General features: G+C 48.0%; 1 protein-coding gene across 6 annotated transcripts in view; it reads right to left on the reverse strand.

The window, feature by feature from the left end:
* Pdgfra (platelet derived growth factor receptor alpha) overlaps nucleotides 1–15,814 on the reverse strand; it is a 53,037-nt gene extending 37,223 nt beyond the window's left edge. For 2 of the 6 annotated variants that reach the window (XM_017798216.2, XM_008833322.3), the window contains exons 1-3: nucleotides 15,605–15,814; nucleotides 6,151–6,211; nucleotides 3,296–3,613 (exon numbers count right to left, since the gene is read on the reverse strand). In XM_017798216.2, coding sequence (XP_017653705.1) covers nucleotides 3,296–3,613; nucleotides 6,151–6,199 — 367 coding nt within the window. In that variant the 5' untranslated portion in view covers nucleotides 6,200–6,211; nucleotides 15,605–15,814. Of the gene's footprint in view, nucleotides 1–3,295; nucleotides 3,614–6,150; nucleotides 6,212–11,993; nucleotides 12,164–12,507; nucleotides 12,640–12,908; nucleotides 13,043–14,444; nucleotides 15,171–15,604 lie in introns of those variants that run through there. The other 4 variants (XM_008833323.3, XM_029563614.1, XM_029563615.1 and 1 more) reach the window with 4 other exon arrangements.
* Between the last annotated feature and the right edge of the window lie 5,348 nt (nucleotides 15,815–21,162).

Here is a 21,162-nt window from a genome sequence, read left to right on the forward strand (position 1 = left end):
GGTTCACCCCTAAGGAAGCTGCTATGGTGAGAAGTTGTAAGTTTCAAGCACCAGCTGTAGGCTAGGCCCTGGTCTCCATATAACTGCTGGGAAGAAGACGGGAGGGGTTTTCACTAGAGGTGAGAACAGGAAAAAAAAAAAATCTGGACTAATTTAGGCAGATCAAAACTTCAGAAACCACTTTTAACAAGCCCACGGTCCACTCTGTTCAAAGCAAAGAGAAAGCCCTCCAAGATTAGAAGATTTTACTGAGAGAACTTTTTATCATCATCATTATCTATGTATAGCATTAAGGTGATATTCTATTTGAGACAGGCTCTCCCTGTAGCCCCAGCTGGCCTAGAACTCACTATGTAGACCAGGCTGGCCTTGAACTCACAGAGATCCACCTGCCTCTGACTCCCAAGTGCTGGGACTAAAGGCATGTACCACCACAAAAATTCACAAAATTTTTTATTTTGAGAAAAGAATTTCTAGAACTGATTATGGCTCAGCAGGTAAAATGCTCTCTATACAAGAGTAAGAACCAGAGTTCAGATCCCCAGCACCCTTGTAAATACAGTAAAAGCATGCAGGTGTGGTAGCCCGCCTGCAATTCCAGTGCTCCAAAGTAGAGAGACAAGGGATTCCCATTTCTGTGAGTTCTGGGTTCAACTGAAACACCCTACCTCAATGAATAGGTGGAAAGCAATCAAAGGAGATTCCTGACATCAGCCTTGGCCTCCACACCACACATATGCACGCTACCATACATACCCCCCCACACACACACACACTCAGACACATGTTTAAAAAAATGCTAAGTTGGGTATGGTGGTGCATGCTTTTAATCCCAGCACTTGGAAGACAGAGACAAGTGGATCTCTGTAAGTTCCAAACCAGCCAAGACTACATAATGAGACTCTGCCTCAAAAAAAAAAAAAAAAAAAAAAAAAAAAAAAAGAACAGGGTCTAGCTCCCTAGACATTATCACAAAGACAGAGGACAGAAGAAATAACTAAAACTGAAAAATAAAGATAGAGCCATTTTATCGTAAGAACTTCCTTACCTGACTCGGGCCAAAAGAATAAGGAAGGGATAAAGAGGGAAAGTATTTTGAACAGCTAAGGTGGTTTTTAAATTCTTTGTTGGTATACTTTCATTGTAGCCGGCCGTAGGTTTCAGATGCACTTTCCTTCAAATATATCATGTGTTACTAATTTTAATTTTTTTATTTACTTATTTTTATTTTATGTGTATAAATGTTTTGCCTGCATGTATATAAGTGCATTCATATGTGCAATGCCCATGGAGGTCAGAAAGGGATCAGATCCCCTGGAACTGGAGTTACAGACATTTGTTAGCTGCTATGTGGGTGCTGGGATTCAAACTCAAATCCTCTGAAAGAGCAACCAGTACTCTTAACTGCTGAGCCATTTCTCCAGGCTCTCCTCTGAAAATGCCACCACCCCAATTTGTGTTCCAAGTTCCAAGTCTTGAACTCTGTCTCGACAAATATTTCATCAAACAAAGCTACATATTAATTTCAGGTTCAAATAGATAGACTGATGTCTCTCATGTTTCAGTTGGGCTTTCCTTTCAAATGCTACTCTGCCCCACTAGCTATACAACTGTGCAATGTTTAAGCAACACCAGAGTCCTTCTTTGTACAATTGTCCTTGTTAGAAGGCAATACTATACACAAGTACAGACAGAGCTACAGATTCACAAGGGCACATAGCAAAGGCAAGGTGGGAGGTAACCAGAGGCATCTCAAGCTCCTGGCTAAGCCTGGATTAGTGAGAAAGCATATCCTTCCAATCACAGGGGACTTAACTGTCCAAAGCCTGGCCCTGAAGCCCTCATAACTTAAAGGTGTGCCCCAGAAATGCTTCCTGCCCATTGAGGGGAACTTAGATCCATGGGCTGGAATGCCCCATGCTCTGCTGAGCCAGCCCAGCAGTCTAGCTCCCATCTATCCAACTAGACCCATGTCACCGTGCAAGATCCCTTCCATTCCCTGCCTAGGCCTTGCCCTTCATAAAACCTTGCATTTTTACTCCCATCTAACTTGCATCTCAGCATCTGCTTTTCAGTGGATGTCATATCATTAGCATGGAATTTCTCCTAAATTTTAATTATAAAGACAGAGGATGCCTTCTAATTCATCAAGAGTAAATGCATGTTTGTATTAGATCTGAAAATCTGAGTGCTTATTTGGAAGCTACTCTACTGAACTATATAAGTAATTCAGGACAAGGCCTGCCTGTTCTCCAACATCGAACGTGGTGCCTGACACTATAAGTACTTGCTGAACTTGACTGAACCAAATAGAACAAACACATTTCAGATCTTTTTTTGTACCAAACCAATAAAGGACATGCCATAGTAAAGACTATTTTCAAAATTAGTAGAGTTCTGAAATATTAACAATACATACTTCTCTCTGGGAGGAATCCAGAGCCTGGCCCATGCTAAGACAGAATTCTGCCACTGAGTCACATCCCCATCCATGAATCTACCTTGAGTTGACATTGCAAATGATCTTTATTTAATTCTGTGTGTTTTGCTGGGTATGATGGGCTATATGGGTAGTCACGACTACTTGGAAGGCTGAGGAAGGAGGATTGCTGTGTCTAGGAGTTTGAGAACAGTCTGGGCAATGAAGTAAATCTTCATTTCAAAAACAATAACAAATCTGGGTGTGGTGACACATGCCTGTAATTCTGGCACTCAGGAGGTTGAGGTGACAGGATGGCAAATTCAAAGTCAGTCAGGCTACATAAGGAGATTCTGTTGTCTCAAAAAAAAAAAAAAAAAACCCAAAGCCAGGCATAGTGGGGCATTCCTGAAATCCCAGTATTCTAGAAGCTGAAGCAGTGGTTTGCTGTGAGTTAGAGGCCAGCCTGGACTATGTACTAAGTTCCAAGACAGCCAGAGCTAGAGAGAAAGACCCTGTCTCGAAAAAGAAAAACAGGACCTAGAGAGATGGCTCGGCGGTTAAGAGCACTGAGGTTCTCAGCACCCACATTGTGACTAACAATCATCCTTAACTCCAGTTCCAGGGGATCTAATGCTGTCTTCTGGCCTCTGAAGGCATTGCACAACATGAGTGCACTTAGATACATGTAGGCAATACACTCATACACATAAAATCAAAATAATAAAAACTTTTTTTAGAAAAGAGAACACTGTGTTCTCAATTTTTCAAATTTTCTCCAATCACCATTTATTACTTCTATGTTTTATGATCCTGAACACAGTGAAGCAAAGAGACAACAGGCCGCAGCTGGGCCCAGGGATCCGTGAAACTCACCTGGCACATAGATGTAAATGTGCCTGCCCTCTATCTCACTTTCTTCTGTCTGAGTGTGGTTGTAATAGCAAGTGTACCATCCGGTGTGGGCTGCCGAGGCGTTGACCACTTCCAGCACTGTCACAAAGAGGCCGCTGTTGTTCTCCTCACTTCTGATTTCCACGTCGGGGTCCTCTTCTTCAGACATGGGGTGCTGCCAGCTCACTTCACTCTCCCCAAAGCATCTCAAAGAAAAGGATGAATTCAGCTGCACAACCTTCTCGTTCTCATTTGGGAGGATAGAGGGTAATAAGAGCTGGCAGAGGATGAGGCTCGGCCCTGTAAAAAGAAGCAGGCACTGAATAGAAAGGACAGCTTCGCACAGTGGCAGCTTATATGAACGACGACTATTTCTACACGAAATTCCGTCAGCCTGGATGCCCATGAAAAGCCCCCCATTATAACAGCCACTGCATCTGCTGAGAGCAGCAAGTGTTCCAACGGCCTCCACAGCCCCACAAAACCCCCCAGAGACACCCCTCCAAACACTCAAATGGATAGAGGATGTCTGATTCCAATTCCATATTTCACACTCTTATGTGTGACCATAAAATATCTCAACATGGTCTGGGCTCAAGCACATATGGGCTCTTTATCATGCACATGCCTGGCAGAAGTTTCCTTTGGTTAAAAGGGATTGGGGAGGTGTGGGAAGAGGGACAGGGAGATGGACAGAACAAAGCACAGAGCAGATCTCGGCAGGCAGGCTCGAGAATCACACATCTTCCTTAACTGCCGCCCTCTGGCACACCATCACCCCTTAGTGACTTCCAAAATCCAAAGTAAGAAGACATGGATTTAAATCACCAATAGCAAATAAAGCCCAGGCTTGAAGTTCATCTCCATACCTCGAATTTCAGTCTAGCTTAAGTAGAAGAGATATTATGAGTTAATTATTAATTAACGGTCTCCAGTTTGCCTCCATGCCTCATGTGAGAATCATAGCTAACTTTAAAGGAATGTCTGCAACACATAAATATCTGGATAAGAGCCAGGTATGGTGGTGCATGTCTTTGGTCCCAGCACTTGGGAGGCAGAGGCAGGCAGATCTTTGAGTTCAAGGTCAACCTGGTCTACATAGTTCCAGGCCAGCTGGGGCTACGGGAAGGCCCTGTCTCAAAAAGACAAAAAAAAAAAAAAAAAAAATCTGGATAAAAACTAGTAAATGTGAACTGTTTCAGCAAACAGACCATAGCATCCTCCTGATTAGAAAGAACTAATGAGTCCTCAAGAGCCAAACACTCACCTATCACTTGCATCCCAAGAGAAGAGAAAGGAGCTTTGAGATTTTCAAGCAGTATAAGCACCTTTCATTAAGGCAGGTCTGATTTGATAACTTGGCAAGAACGTTCTTTTTTTTTTTTTTTAAGTGGCACTAGGGACTGAACCCAGGGTCTACTACATGCTAAGCAAGCACTCTACCACTGAGTATATCCCCAGCCCTCTTTTTACTTTTCATTTTGAGGCAGGGTCTTACTAAGTTGCCAAAGCTGGCCTTGAATTCTCTCTGTAGCCTAGGTTGAACTTGAGTCTGTGACCCTCTTACTAAAGCCCCTGACATAGCTGGGATTACAGGTCTGAGCCACCAAGTTCAGTCTGTGGGAATGATTTTTCTGGGAAAGACTCTTTGTAATAAGTCTGTACAAATTAAAATTTTACATAACCTTGTAAACCAAATTAATCACGTTTTGAGAACATTTATAACCGCATATTCCTTTTAAGAAAAACAATGCAATCAGCCCTACAATGATTTGGAATTCGAATGTGAATAGTGCTTACAAGCTTTAATCTTATACCATGCTCCCTATTTGTGACTCAGTTGTGCCCCTGACTCAGAATGTGAGCATGAGATGTGACACCAATGGCACTGAAAACATCTCCCCCACAAATGTTGCACACAACATGGGACATAGGTCGATGGCTTTGTATACCATTCTGACTCAATCCAGTCAAAAAACTAACTTCTTCCCCTATGAAACTGTTATCAAAGATTGTTCAGCAGGGTGTGGTGGTACATACCATTAATCCCAGCACTTGGGAGGCAGAGGCAGGTGAGTCTCTCCAAGCCTGAGACCCTATATCAAAAATTTCTAAAAAGATGGTTCATGCTGGGTGTGGTGGTACACACCTTTAATCCCAGCACTTGGGAGGCAGAGGTAGGTGGATCTCTGTGAGTTCAAGGCCAGCCTGGTCTATATAGTGAGTTCCAGGTCAGATGGGGCTACAGGGAGACCCTGTCTCAAAAAGACCAAAAAAAAAAAAAAGATTGTTCATACTATGATTGATATGCTGTTCAATAACTATGCAAGAAGCCCTTTGTTAAACAAAGAGCAGAAGAGACACAGTTCTGAGAGAATAATTCTAAGAGAAATCAGCACCAAGTTCAGATCCCTCTTGGTTAAACTACTCCAGGAGTGAAGTTCCTCTTTAATGGGATCCCCACTTCATTGTGGTGTCTCGTGAGAGGAATCAGGCGCCACTACACTAGTCTTTCTTTTCTTTGAACATGTCTGAATTGATCTGATCCTCTTCTATTGGAAGTCCAAGTCCCAGGGAAAAGAAGTGGGCAAGTTTGGACAGCATTTAAATGCCAAGATTATTCATACCCTCAGACCTCCAATGGACAACATTCGTTTTGAAATGGAACTAGTGCAGTACAACAAAGGGCCAAAGATTCATGGTCGCTCTGGATAGTTTTCTTTTTCTTCTCATCCTATATGTACAGAGTATGGGTAATGGACCCATACTAATCAGTAATGGAGGAAAGAAGAAATGACCTTCCTACAATAGTGAATTAAGAGGATGAGGATGCGTACCTGTGAGGAGACAGCCGAAGACCAGGAAGGCCCAGTGGAAAGTTCCCATAGCGCCAGAAAACTGCAAAAGACAAAAACCCAACATAAATAGTGTTAGCCGATGGAAAACCACCATGGAGCCTAGTTGTCCAATTCCCACAACAGAAAGCCTTCATGGTATCATTTCAGTAGAAACATGACCCAACTTAAGGTTGATGGTTAATACAGTAAGACAGCTGAAAGGAAAGAACCAAGGATCCTGAAGGAGCCTCAAGATAATTCTAGCATCAGAAACTGCAACACTTTCTGACTGGTTGTAACTTTCTGGAAAGTTCCGGTTAATTTCTGGTTCTAGAAAGGCTGGTTGACTTCCTGGGGTATACAGAGTATACTTTCTTGAGAACACTTAAATTAAGAATATAGAAACCAAAGAAATAAATGTTCTGGGCTTTCCAAGCTGGAGTGGTCACTACTTCAGATAGACTGTCACCTGCTTCCAGTTGCAATTCATCAAGAGCGTTCATCCTCTTTCAGAAAAGTTGCTTGAGCTGGAACAAATACTTTAATATTAAAATGCCATTCAGATCTAGACTAACCAATGTCAGGCATGCACAAGACCCAGACCTGGATTCCCTTGTGGAACCAGGCTACCTGAGACAGCCAGAATACTAGAGGCTTAGAAAGCCTAGGACAGACACACGAAGGGAGGAGAAGTGAAGTGAGGGGGGATGGAGGGTGGAATGAGAACCTAGTCCTATGCTGGAGGAATGGAGATTCGAGGTAAGGAAACAGCAGCTGAGCAAACCAAGTTCTAGGGAGTAGCAAGGCTCCCTCCCACAGATCCTCAGTGCAGGGCCAGCAGAGGAGGGAGTCTCCATGTGACCCCTCATACTCTGTTTCTTGCACAGAAGTTTAGTAAATGGCCCCAAAACTCACAGAGCAGAGCTAGGACTGTGTATCTGTTTATGCATGTGTACGTTTGTGTGCAGATGCATGTGGAGTCAGAGGTCAGTATCAGGTTCTTCCTACATTGCTGTGCACCTTATTTTTTGAGGTAATGTTTCTTAACTGAATCTGCAGCCCCAGGTATCTGCCTGTCTTCATCTTCCCAGCTCCAGGATTACAAGCGCACACAACCACCTGAGTTTTTTATGAGCATGCTTAAGATCCAAACTCAGGTCCTCAAGTTTGTACTGAAAGCACTTTACCAGCCAAGCCATCTCCCCGCAAGGGCCAAGATTTCAACCCAAGGCTGTGTTCTCTCCACTCTATTCTGTGGTCTCTCTTGGAAAGGTCAGCCTTTCAGTACCCTGCTCTTTCCTAATACAATCTAGAGTGCCCCCCCCCATTCTCTGCCCACCACAGTGGGGAAAACCTAATTGTAGGGCTGTGGAGCAAATGCACTTTGCAAATGATGGCTGGCTTGATGGCCTCTGAGGATCTTGGCCGATCCTGGAGGATGCAGCGTTTCCAAACTGCTGTGGTGACAGTCACAGAGGGCTCCAGAGCCAGGCTAGCTGTCTGATTTACCACAATTAGCAGTAAGGGCCTGTGTGTTTGTACACACAAATATCAGCCTCCCACTGATAATCCATTTGGCCAGCTTCGAAGTGGCTCCTAGCGCCAGCTTGCCGGCTGGGGTTTATCACATTCACATCCTGTAGTTCTCCAAAGAGTCTCACCGGCAATGGAGCTTTCAAGTCCTCTCAGCTTAAGAGAAGGACTCAGCACACTGACAGAGCAGGCTCTGAGGAGTGTTCTGCCCCAGCCAGGCCCCACCAAATTTCCTTCTGTGTGTCCAGATACGGTGGACCTGCTGCCAGAGATGATGATTTACTGACATACAAAGTGGGCAATGAAAACAGGGCCTCTGAGAGAGAGATAATGATGGGAATACCGAGCATCCACATGTGTTTGCTTAAGACTTCAAGCTCCTGTCTCTGATAACAGTGGTTCCCTGGCTAGAAATGGCAGGGGTATTTATGAAGTTGCACACCATTACTCATCTGTAACCCAGACAATCTACTCATGAATAATTGCAGAGTGTCTGCCCTACAGTGAGAAACAGAGCCCAAGGGGAGAAATGGAGACTCCCCCTGGCTGTTGGCCCTGTACTGAGGATCTCTGGGAGGGATTTTTGCTATTGAGGGTGCTTTCCCACCCTGAGAGTAAGTACCATTCCTTAATTAGTTGCTCCTAGCCTGGAGCACCCATAGGTCCAACATAAAGATATAAGTAATTGAGGTTACAAAATCTGAGGTTCATGGCAATGTAAGTCAGTGAGCACAAAGCACTTCTACAGAGCACCTTTTTTTTTTTTTTTTTTTTTTTGAGACAGGGTCTCCCTGTAGCCCTAGCTGGCCTGGATTCTCTGTGGAGACCAGGCTGGCCTCGAACTCACCACCACTTCTATAGACTTTAAAAAAAAAAAATCATTACTGATCTGGGCATGGTGGCACACACCTTTAATCCCAGCACTTGAGAGGCAGAGGCAGGCGGATCTCTGTGAGTTCAAGGCCAGCCTGGTCTACATAGTGAGTTCCAGACCAGCTGGGGCTACAGGGAGACCTTTTCTCCAAAACACAAAAAACAAAAACAAACAAACAAAAAAAATCATTACTGGGGTTGGCAAGATGGCTCAATGGGTAAAGGCACTTGCCACCAAGCCTGATGATCTGAGTTCCATCCTTGGGACCCACATGATAGAAAGAGACAACCAATTTCCACAAATTGTCCTCTGACCTCCACATGTGTACTATGACACATACACACATAAATAAATTTAATTTAATTTTTTAAACTCATTAATTAATTAGCCAGGCATAGTGATGCAGGCCTCTAATTTCAGTACTCAGGAGCCAGAGACAAGAGGATCAGAAGTTCAAGGCCAGCTTCAATGACACAAGTTCAAGTCTGGCCTGGGCTACATGTGACCCTATCTCAAAAAAAAAAGAAAAAGAAAAACCATTCCAGCCTCCGTATTCACAGTTCAAAAAGCATTGTCACAATTGGAGAAATGAGCAGAAATATGAGATCACGACTGTTTACTCCCAGGCAGGTTTGGTTCATCTTCAGCCTGTTACCCTTATTCCTTCTCAGAAGACACCGGACTGGATTCCGATCCCGACTATAACTTTGCCCATCTCTCTGAACCTCAGCCTCTTCCATAAACTGTGACCAACCATTCCTGACTTGCTTGCTGGCCATACTGTGTGTAATAAAGAGTACCTTACATAGTTTCACTGAAAGGGCTTGAGTGCTCACTTTGACTCTTTCTCTGCAGACTCTTAAGATATTTTAGATGATACCAGGTCCTTGTACTTCTCTTTGCTAAGAAACTGAAGCTCTGGAGGCCACACAACTGTATCCTCTGCCTAGTAAAATGGATCTAACTGTGATTCTCCCAGGCCAGCCAGCAATCCATTACCACGGCCTGCTACCTCCAGCTGGTGTCGCTGTAACAACCATTGCAAGATCAACTAATGTATACAGTCTTCTAAACACAGAAACCAATCTGATTACAGCTACTCTCCTTCTCCCTCGCTTCCCCATCCTTCCTCCCCCGCCACCTTGCTTCCTCCTTCTCTCTCCTTCCTCTCCTTCTTTAGTTCTCCCACATATTTATAGCCCAAGTTGACCTTGAACTCAAGATCCTCCTGCTTCAGGCCTGCACTATCACACTCAAGTTATTTTTCTCTCTTTAACAGTATTCCATTTCACCCACTGCAAACAAAGGTGAAATTACTGAAGATGACTCTAACCAAAGGCCACAAGATAAGCTCAAACGTAAACAGAATACAGGTAGTGCAAAGTTTCTTCCCGCCATCCTCACAAGACAGGAGCCAGCTTCCTCATCACCATGGGCATAATGCACCCATTCCACTGCACAACCATTGGATACTGAATTCCACCCCACCCTGTCCCAATTAAAGACCACAAAAGACTCTGACAGTCCCAAAGCCACTGATGACCTCAAGATTCAAATTTCTGAGGTTTGGTTAATTTCAGCTCTCCTAAGTTAATTCTAACTGTGAAAATAACATCTTGGGTTTTGCACAGAACTTCAGCCCAGGCAGCTCAAATGCAGGTCTGCAACAGTGGCAAGGTCTGTGTTTTCTAGCCCAGAGTGTATTTCCTAGGGCCTGCACACCACCAGGGCCTATGTTGTTTTGATTTCCCAAAGCATTGGTTGGACATTCCAATGAGGGCCAGGGACCAGAGCACTTTTACACACAAGCATTATATGAAACAATCTGAGCTCATAAACCTTTCTGCTATCCCTGTACCAGATCTGTAACTATAGGAGAATAAAGTGACACTTCCTTCTGACTGTCACTATCCTGATAGAACAAGTGAGCATTGACTCGAGGTCAGCAAGCCCCCATACCAGGTTTATAGGAAAGCAAAAACCCTCCCTGTTGTTGGGTGTGATGGCACACACCATTAATCCCAGCACTTGGGAGGCAGAGGCAGGCGGATCTCTGTGAGTTCAAGGCCAGCCTGGTCTACATAGAGAGTTCAAGGCCAGCTGGAGCTACAGGGAGACCTTGTCTCAAAAACACCAAAAACAGAACAAAAAAAAAAAAAAAAAAAAAAAAAAAAAAAAAACCTCCTACCTTCTTTACAGGTCTGCCCACATAATTCACTATGTGAATGTAAAGGGTTAACAATTAAGGCTAGAGATGTAGCTTAGTGGCTCAGCCCTTATTAGCATTTGCAGAGACAAAGTTTGATCTCCAGTAGCCCCCACCCACAAACACACACACACAAAAACAAGTTGGAAAACTACACAAATGTATGAAAAATAAACCCTGACCTTCCGGTGATTCTTGCAGATTCATAGGAAGATAAAATTAGCAAAAAACATTTTCGTCCCAAAGAGCACGGATGGGGGGGACGACGACGGCAGGGACACTTCTTGCCTACAGTTAATGCTTGCTAGGAATCTCCGAGGAATCGCACTCAGAGGGTTAGTCAGTTCCTCAATATAGCCAGCAGATGGCAGTGTTGGCCCGAGGACGTGCGTCCTGGGGTTCACCAAGACGCAAGCACCACTGAAGAAAATTCTAACCCAAAATTCTCCAACTTTTACATTCTTTTAGGTTGAACTTTTTTAGGTTTTGTGACGACTTCAGTTGAACAACGAGGCGTGGAGCCAGAAATAACAAAACTGATGTTTAAAATGCCTACCTAAATGTTTTGGGGGACCCCAGCAGAATTAAGTGAAGAACAAGCACAATCGTCATCACCATCTCCCAGGGCACGAGAGACCGCCAGGCCTTGGAAGCCAGAAAGACGGCGCTGCCAATCGGACGGCAAAGGTTTGGAGGAGACAATGCTTTCTGCCTTTCCACCCTTCCAAGCAAAGAGGCCACCTGATCAGTGCCAAGAGAGACTGCAACGCCTTTCCCAGGCCGTACTGACTGCCCAATCTGTTCGCACGCCATTGTCACCACTCAAACCCATCGGGCGGGGGCCCTGCAGTCTGGATGATTAGCAGCGACTGCTCCCACTGCACAGTAACGCAGGGTCGTAAAACAAGCAAACAAACAGCAACAGGCTGCCAGCGTAATAGGGGAACATGCGCGGGCCTGGGGCACACAAGGAGGCGACTATCCAAGATCGCGCGCGGTCTGGGCTCCTCCACCTTCCCTTAAATTGTGGCACCCCAACTACGGCCCAAACCCGGACCCTCGGCCAGCTCTCGCCCATTCAACGCCTCCGGTGCCCACGAAGTGGCCGCAGGAAGGGTCAAGGGAGACCCAGGTGAGCCCGAATTCTGGGGCCCCTGACCGTCCAAGGCAGGAGGGACTCGGCGCACTCCCGGAACCCGCTAGAGGGCGCGGCTGACCCGCAGATCTTACCAGACTGGTCCGCCGCCGCCCGCAGCTCAGGCTCTGGGTCCCCGACAGCACAGCCCGGAGCGCTGCTGGCAAACGGCAAACCACCTCCCGGAAGCTCCGCGCTGACGCGCTCTGGATGGCGACTCCGAGACACACACACACACACACACACACACACAAACACACACACACACACACACACACACACACCTCGCTCCCTCAGTCACACCTCGCTCCCCCTCCAGCCTTCTCCAAGCCCTCCGCAACTAGATCGCCACCAAATAGGGTGCGACGCAGATGTGCTCCTATATCCCACGACCCTGCCAGCAGAGCTCCGGGTCGCAGAAGCCGCCGCGCCGGAGCTGAACACTCAGCGTTTGCATTGTTTTCGACTGAGACCTGAGAGGGGGCCGGGCGGGGTGGAGGGAGAGGGGCCCCAGGTTTAGGGTTACAGGCGAGTGCCAGCGCCTCCTATAGGCCGGAGTTGCAGCGCCGCCCGCCGCTGCTGGCGCGCAAGGCCGCCACAAGCCCTCACCTTTCATGAATCTGGTCTTCTTAAGTGGCCACCTTGCCCCTTTGTCGCCGTCCCTGTGCACAACCGCGCCTGCGAGTGTCTCTCACCCCCGTGTCTCCCGGGAGGGAGGGAGGGACTGTAGTAGGAGGCGGACAAGGATACTCCCCAAGTCCGGGGCTCTCTTCTATCCCACCCTACCATCTAGTTTCCCAACTCATTCGTTGTTCGCCCTAGAGTTTAAAACAAAAGAAAATGACGCCGAGCCACTCCAGGAAAAAAGCACTGGCGGCGCCCAGGATCAGACTGCAATCAGGAAAAGCTTAGAGTGATGCTACAAGACCCCTCCCCCAGCTCTTCCCGGAGATGGATGCTGCGTGTGGACCCAACGTGCCCATGGTCGCCAAAGCCGCTGAGAGCCGCACCTTTCAATCACCTATCCAGCTTTTAGCTCTCGGTCTAGAATTGCCACTTTCCCATTAGCTACGTGTAACCTGGACGCAGCTCCCTGAAGGCCAGAGTTCCACCCACTCAGGTCCGCAGGCCGAAGGCTGGTCACCACGTCCCCAGGACGCGCACCGCCCACCGCCTGTCCCCAGGAGGCAGAAAACCCGCCCGCCTCGGCGCCTGACGTGTTTGCAGCTGGAAGCCCAGCGCAGAGCCCCTCCCCCTGCATCTCTCTCTAGCCCGCGCCCCTGGAAGAAAGTAGCCTCAGAGCCCTGACCTGAGAGGCCGGGCTTTGCTTCTAGTCCCTACGAATCCCAAGAGTGGAGCAAAAGTTGGATACTGAGTTCCGCTCTGTCCTCATCCTCCCTTGCTCGCCTGAGCAAGATCCAGCTGTACTTGGTCAACCCCCAAACAGAACTGTTGCTAGAGGTCGGAAGCAGGGACTGACCAGAGCGTCAAAGTAGCAAGGCGTGTACACACACACACACACACACACACACACACACACACACACACGCCTGTTGGGGAGTTGAGGAGTCCTCATCAAAAGAATTCTGGAAAGGAAGACGCTGAGACGAAGGAGAAGATGCAATGCCCAAGAAGCCAGATAGGGGAAAGGGTTGTGTAAAAAACAGAATCTGTGCGACAGTAGATGAGAGGTGCAAGCCTAGGGAAGCGCTTCGTCCTCTCCTGGGATAGGGAGTACTCCGACTTTGGGGTCTGGTGAGATGTGCCTCCTTCTGCTCCAAAAAGCTGCCTAGGTCTGATCGAAGTGATCATGACGAAAGCACTCAGTACAAAACATTGAGCAACTCGGCCACGGAGCCAAAAAGCCATTTCCCACACAGCACAGCCTGGGGAAATGGGCAGCTCTGCCGGACGCTGGGCGGCTTAGACACTGTAAGGGCCATCCACGCTCCAGTCCCAGCCTAGGTCTTCCTCCCAGCCTTGGGGCGGGCTGGGTGACATGTTCTTCAAGGCACTTTCTGTGCATCCTGAGGTCTTAGCAGGGCTGGGGAATCCTAGCAACAGGGACAGACCCGATGGCAGACAAACAACCCAAAGCTTCCTTTCTGGCCAAGGCGAGTCGCCAAGTACTTGGCAGCTCCGGCACACCTGGCCCCGAGGCTCTGGCTCGGTCTGGCTGCAGACTTGGGCCGGTCACACTCCCTCGCACTGGGAGCTGGCCGACACCCTTTCCAAACAGAACCACGGATCCCAGGGGTTTCAAAGCCAAGTAGACGACGCCCGCTTCCCCAACATGCCAGGAGAAGTTAATCTCACGTGTGTAAACCAATTTCCATGGGGATAGACGGCGGAAGTGGGAGGGCAGAGAACAGACCGCTCCAAAGCCTGCAGGGTGGCAGACACTGAAGCAGAGGAGAAAAAGGGGACACTGGAGAGGGTGAGCGCAGGCGACCAGTGCCACGCATTCCAGCGAGGACAGAGGTCCAGGGCACTGGTACCCACAAGCAGGAGGCGAGAGTGGTTGGCATCTCACCTTTCTGGCTTACCTGCAAACTACTTTGTCCGTTCTGAGGAGTCCCTAACTTTCTCACAAGAAAGTCAGCACTTGGCAGGGGATCTTGCCTCTTTCCTGCCTGTGGCCAGGACTGAGCCACAGCCGGGTCCTGGCGCAGCAAAGATTTCACTGAGGAAGAATTTGAGTAGAGACTGGTGGGGGTGGAGACCACCGGGCACCATGAGGGCCCCTCGGAGCGCGGTTTGAAAATTCCTCAAATCCCAGTTGTTGGAATGCGAGGCCACGACGACTTCTTCACTTCGGGCCAAAATATGTTTGTCATTATTCCAGATCGCTCGCCCTGGCCGCCGCCGGCGTCGCCTGGGTGAGAGGCGCGCAATCCTTGCGCACTGAGGACCGTGCGCCCGCTCTTTCTAGCATTTCACTGACCCAGCAAAAGGCTCCGGGGCTCTCCAAACTCTCACCCAAGCCCGCGCGCCTCTGCTGTTCCTGCAGTCACCACCGCGGTGCTGAGTTTGGCCCCGGCTCACTCCTGGAGCAGCGCCGTCCAGTGATTACGCGCGATCCACTGGCGCCATGTGTACCCGGCCTGCATCCTAGGTCGGACCTCCTCCAGCCGAGCCCTTCACACCTCCCTTTTCTCCAGAGTCTTCCCGCGCCCCACTCGGAGCCCTCTTCTCCGCACTTCTCCAGGTCCCCCAGCCATGTTCCACTCCACCCGCTACAGCGCTGTCCCGCCAAACCGCGGGCGAGTAATAAAAATACTCTTTAAAAACCTGTCCTTTTCCAGGACCCACTGCCAAGAAAAGACCAAACACCTCTGCTTCCACCCCCAACGTTACTTGTTATTGGTCCCAGTTATGCACGAATGCCATCCCCCCCACCCCACAGAAAAAAACCTCAAAAATGTAAGCCATAACAATTTCTTTGGGAGGTCATAGAGTTGCTACAAAAACGCTGTTTTTAAAAATAGGTCTGGAAAAAAATTTTAATCCTCAGACTTTCTAACTCTATGGTTACCCCCATCCCAGTGAAGTTTATTCATACTAAATTGCTCTCTGGACACACAACGGGAATTCAACTATTTTCTTTCCTCATTGCCCAAAATTTGAAGTTACTTTTCTTCTTCCAGCCTCAAGAGCAGATCGGGGACTTCTTTAGAAACAAAAATTACTTTTTCCTCCCCCTTACCTTCTCCTCCTATGTCAATTCGCAAGGGAAATCCTATACATGGAGTAAAACGTAAGTCCAAGGCCTCCAGTCCTCTCCTGCAGTTTCTGTTTCACTCCTCTGTTTCTCTCTAGCTCCAACTGTAATGGGCTCAAAAACCGCGTTTTGTAATTGATTCAATGTTATAGTCCATCCTTCTAAAACTAATCATTTGCTCAAAGTAAATAGCTGTCAGGAAATGAAGCCCCCCCCCCCCTTGGCCTCTTCAAAATAAAAGTTTCCTCTGATTCCTTGCATGCTCAATCACTCAGCCTCCAGATTTCGCCTTTGCTTTTTGCTCTTATGCAATCAGGGGGTCCAGTCCCAACCCCCAGACTTCAACAACAACTGGGGGGCGGGGAGAAGCAAACCAGATGGGGTGGGGGTGGTTGAAGGGGGAGGTGTTGATGCTCTGCCGGGAAAGAGATTTCATGAAACTACAAACAACCATCATTTCTAAAATGAGCTTGCCTCCCAGTTTGGGGACTATTTTCCTATACTGCTATTATTTTGTGTCCTGTTGAAAAAGAAGGGGGGGGTAAATTATAGTTAATTTCAAGAAAAGAATACAAATCTAGAATTCAGAAATTTCCCTTCTGTAGACACTCCTGGCCCGGCTAGGAATACCCTGGGGAAAAACCTTAAAGCGGTCACATCGTTTTGAACTAGGGATCTTTAAGCGAAAGTGCCGCGTAGTCGCTAATCCTTTAATGGGATTAGGAAACTATTTCGTCTAATACGAGGACGATGGGTTTTTGAAAGACTGGAGTCAGTGATGGTGTGCAAATAGCGGATGTTCAGCGCACGCTTGGGACAGTCTCCCAAGAAAGACCTTTACCCTCTCGGAGCCACTTATCTCATCACGCCTTTGTTTTCAGGGTTATCTGGGAGGGGCAGCCCTCGCTTCTACCATCAGATGAAAATTCCAGGCTTGGAGGTTTGGCCTGATTACCACACGCCCTCCACCTCGGCACCTAGAAGGCGGGTGAACCTCCCTAAATTCTACCCCTCTGAGTGGGTCCTATCCTACCAAAACTCTTGGGATGGAGAGTTGAGCCAGGATCCCTGGAATCCAAAACACCAAACAAGCGACAGTTGAGAGACAGCAATCCTGCTGGCGAGGGAAAGGGGGCGCTGACACTCCAGAAACTGGACCTGGACGAAGTGGGCCTTCCCAGCACCGGTGGGGGAAGGGAGCGCCTTCGCCTTACGCTCTAGTTTTGAATTCTCTTGTTGGTATGGCGAGTCGACCTTTATCTTCTCCCACCATCTCCTACATATCAACTTTTACAATACGCAAAGTGGCCAGGAGGACACCGCACGTGGACTAACCATAGCCTCCTTCACTGGGAAAGTGAACACTGGGCTGAGGAAGTTCACAGACGCTCCCCCAAGGGGTTGAGTGTTGTGCCTAACTGGGACAGGACAGTGGGGTGTCAGGCTCAGGAAAAGGAGCCTCGGGCTGAACTGGAGCCCCAATTCTCCTCCACCCCTCTGAGAGCCAGCCTCTCGTGCATCCTCAGTTCAGAGACTGCCTCACTCGCTATTACTTCCACATGTTCCTTCAGGAAATCATTGAAGGCGAATATATGAACAGTCCCCTTGTTCGGAATGTTAGCAGGATACCGTAATGTTTGTAGATAACGAACAGGACACTAACAACATGCACACACACACACACACACACACACACACACACACACAGCACGCCTGCAATAAAAGGCAAGTCGGGTACTTGCTTTCATGTTATTATTAAAGATAAGTTGAGGCCTGGGTTTTTATACCGGGTACCTAGGAAGGGTAGAAGTCGAAGCAGGAATCCTGCCGAGAAGGGCCTGCCTCGCAGCCGTCCTGCCAGCTCCGCCACCAGCAGGGTCTCTCGCACGCTGTGCCCCAGTGTTCTCCGCCCACAAATGGTAACTTCACAGCTCATTTCAGAGCAGTTTTAAAGGGGCCCGAAAAGCAGGTTGGCTGGGGTGTCCTGGGGCATTAACTCCTCAAGAGTTTAAAGCAGAGAGAAATGGATGAGCAATGAACACCCAGTTGTCCTTCTGGTAGTAATTACCTGCCTAATTTGAATGATGCTTTTGTTATGATCATTAACAAACATTTGCTAAAGGTTTCCATCTGTGACATTCCCTAAGGTTTAAAGGCCTGGGGAGCTGACTCCCAGCTAGCGCCCCAGTGGGGAGTGGCACAGACTAACAAATGGGTTAGGGGAAGATTTCTCGGAGTCTGGACCCAGGAAAGGAAGAGATCCTCATCTATTACCTCTCCTGCAAAAGCAAAATAAACGCAGGGGTCTGGAGCCACCTCGGAGCAGAAGGCCTGTGAACTCGGGAGGTTGGTTTCTTAAACCGGGTCCTGCCCCCGCCCCTCCCACAGCTCATAGGCGAGTTTGAATCGCGTTTTCCGCCCTCCACTCTCCGGGGCTGCTGGAGAGGTCGGGTCTGCGCCCGTCACTCAGTCCCGGACAACAGAGGGAGGGGGTGAGCCCAGCTCTTGCACTGTTGTTCTAAGATCCCTCCAGATTGCTCCCTCGACGCCCCGGGTCCTGGGTGGTCCCAGAGGCTCAGTGGGCAAAAGCCACTGCCTGGTCAGGAGGGCTGCGAGGTCGTTTCTCCTCTTCCTGAGCTTCTGTCCCGGATGCGGTGCAGGGACCAGGCCACTCTGTGACTTTTCAAGAGTGCCCTTCGCCTGCTTGGGCTGCAGGAACAGAACTCAAAGCTGCACTCGGATTGTTTCCAACCTCTTAGGCCTTTTTCCTTGGAGTTAAGAATGGGGATTTTCTCACAAAACCTGGAATCCAGGCAGCTGAGACCCAAGAAAAAGGCGGCCCAGCAAGGGATGGGAAGGGCCGACTTTCCCGGACTGGCCTTATGCCTCAAGGCCTGAAGAAGACAAGAAATTAGATGCTAGGAGGTGCAGTAAATGACTTAACGTTCAAGAGAGGATCCCGTGAGCTGTTGACAACCACATCAAAATGGTCACTGAAGAAAGCCAAATCCTGCCCAGCCCCGCATCCCAGAGTGAAAGTGCCCGGCAGTTCTGGAGCTGGTGCACCTCTGGTTTTTGTGGGTGCGTCCCGCGACAGCACAGCATGCCAGGTCTTTTCCAACGCTCCCAGGCTCCGCCCCCCAGCACTACCTTCCTTCTTGAAGAATTCTGAAGGTCCTTCGGATGAAGATCTAACAGTTACCAAATTCGCCAGCTGTTAAATCACATTTAAACAAACTCGTGAATGAATACCTTTCAAATAAAGCGAAAGGCCCCAACACATGCAGTGGGTGTTTCTGGCTTCTTGGTTTGAAAATAAAGGGCCATTTGGTTTTGGCAAAAGAAAATGCTTCTGCCTGCCCCTTCTCCCAGCTCCTTTAACTCCTGACTGAGTCTGGAGGAGGTGCCTCCTTGGGCCTGGAAGGACTGGAGCTGGCTCAAGACGTGGGGAACAGAGGTCTAGTCCCTGAGGGGAAAGAGAGCAGGGCTCCATCCCAACCCGAAGATGCCACCACAGAGAGGAAGGAAGCCCAATCTTGGGAAAGAAAGGGGGCCTATGTAACTTGGACTGGCTCTTGCCCCCTCTGCAGGACTCTGCCGACCTCCTCTTCGGTGTCTCTGAGTTTCTAGGGTTCTCTCCCTAGAGCAGCAGGAAAGCAGTTCCCTATGTCCCAGGCGGGACACTCTCTCTAGGGTTCCTAATACAATCACCTGGGTCTGGCTCTAATTGAGGACCACAGCTTGTCCTGTAGGACAGCCCAGCCGAAGTCCCATACACCCCTCTGAGCCCTGGACAGATATAGCAGGACTGGACCTTTCAGAATCTGGCCTTCTGACGCCCTTTCCCTCTTTCTATGGATAGAGCTGCCCTACCTACCCTCTCCCTCTTCTTAGGCCTTCAGTTTTAGTTACTTTTAATTTGAAAAGCCATGTGTGAGGTGGGGGAGGGAAGGAGGCAATTGGGAGGTCTGCTCTTCATTAGGGGCCTCAGTCATCCAGCTTTCCAGCACACAGCTGTGGCTTGGGAAGAGGAGGGCTGGCTTCGCTTAGGTCAGCCTCACTGAAGAGAGAGCCTTGTCCTCTTCAAGTCCCAGGAGTGCAGCAGAGCCCTGTGAGGTGGTTGGTTTTCTTGCTCCCCTGAGCCCTTCGAAGACAGACATTGTGAAGTGCAAAGCCAGCAGAACCTATGCTCTTTGCTCACCCATTAAATGGGATAACCTCACAGAACCCACAGGACTGTCTCAGAGAAGAAAAAATATCCAAAATAAACAATGTGGCTTATATTCAAATTTATGTACTATAAATCAGTACAATAGATTCTTACCAAGCCACAAGACACCCAAAGGCGTGTGTCAAGTAGGAAGGATACAGCCCTACTTTCTTGCTAGGGCTAAAGAAACAGTAGAGCAAACAAAGTTGCAATGCATAGTGTAAGCAATGCTGGAGCCAGCTTAATACCCCAGTACTGTGAGGGAGAGTGAGGTTCCAGGCTTAGGCCACTGCTGGTACCTCTGGCTCAGTTGGGGGTGGGGCAGCCAGGAACAAATTTGGGAAGAAAAATAATGAGAGCACTTTTAAACATGATACATTTAGAAAAGAAGGAACATAATGAGAAAAAAATCTAAGACAGAAAGTTTGGCAATTTCAGTATTTTCCAAAGAGGACACTGAGAAAGAATCAGGAATCTTTATCTCCTGAATATTCAATGTCCCCTCTGCATCCACACAAAGAAGGTTGTTTGAATCTGAAAAGGAGTCGGTACTTCCCATCCAGATTTAGCATGATAAGTCCTACCCAGACTTATCAAGTGGGTTTGTGTTTATGAGACTTTGAAAATGCTATGAAACTTGACAGCTTTAGTTATTATGACCAGCAAAATGGGACCATCTTTCCCTCATTCCTACTCTTAAATATACATTTGAGCCTACACTTGTATTTCAGATCACCCAGTGACCGAAAGGCAGAGTTTGTCCTAAAGATACTCATTCCAGCTTTATGTCTGTGACTCCCACCCCCTTGCTCACTAGAGAGACTAGAAAGGGTTCCCCTTAAGGATCAAAAGAATAGAGTCCTGGTTCCAGGGACAAAGGTTACAAAATTTTTCTCTAGTAATCATTCTCCTTTCTTCTCCAGTAATAGTTCCTGAAGTTTTGTTTGTTTGTCTGTTTGTTTGCTTGCTTGGATAGAATCATTCTTTTCATCTCTCTTACAGTTTGATAGTCTTGAAGAAAGCTTCTAGGCAATGGGATATAAGCATTAGTTGTGGGTTAAACTGTCCAGAGGTGTCCTCCGAAGTAAAGGATATGCTTTCCTCAGTCAGGTCTTTTTGCTAACAGAAAGCAGACTTGTGACTGATTTTCAGAAGCTGGCATGGATCGTGAGACCACCTTGGAGATGGGGACCATTGTCTATAGTACAATAAAGCAGACGGCTCCTCAAAGCCCCAACCAACCCAGGTCTAACTATCTCCTGTCTTCTTGAAAACGGCAGAAATAAAATGCTATCTTCCTCCTCCTCCTCCTCCTCCTCCTCCTTTTTCTTCT

Source organism: Nannospalax galili, unplaced genomic scaffold (genome assembly GCF_000622305.1).
Source record: "Nannospalax galili isolate Female #2095 unplaced genomic scaffold, S.galili_v1.0 scaffold433, whole genome shotgun sequence".
Taxonomy (NCBI): domain Eukaryota; kingdom Metazoa; phylum Chordata; class Mammalia; order Rodentia; family Spalacidae; genus Nannospalax; species Nannospalax galili.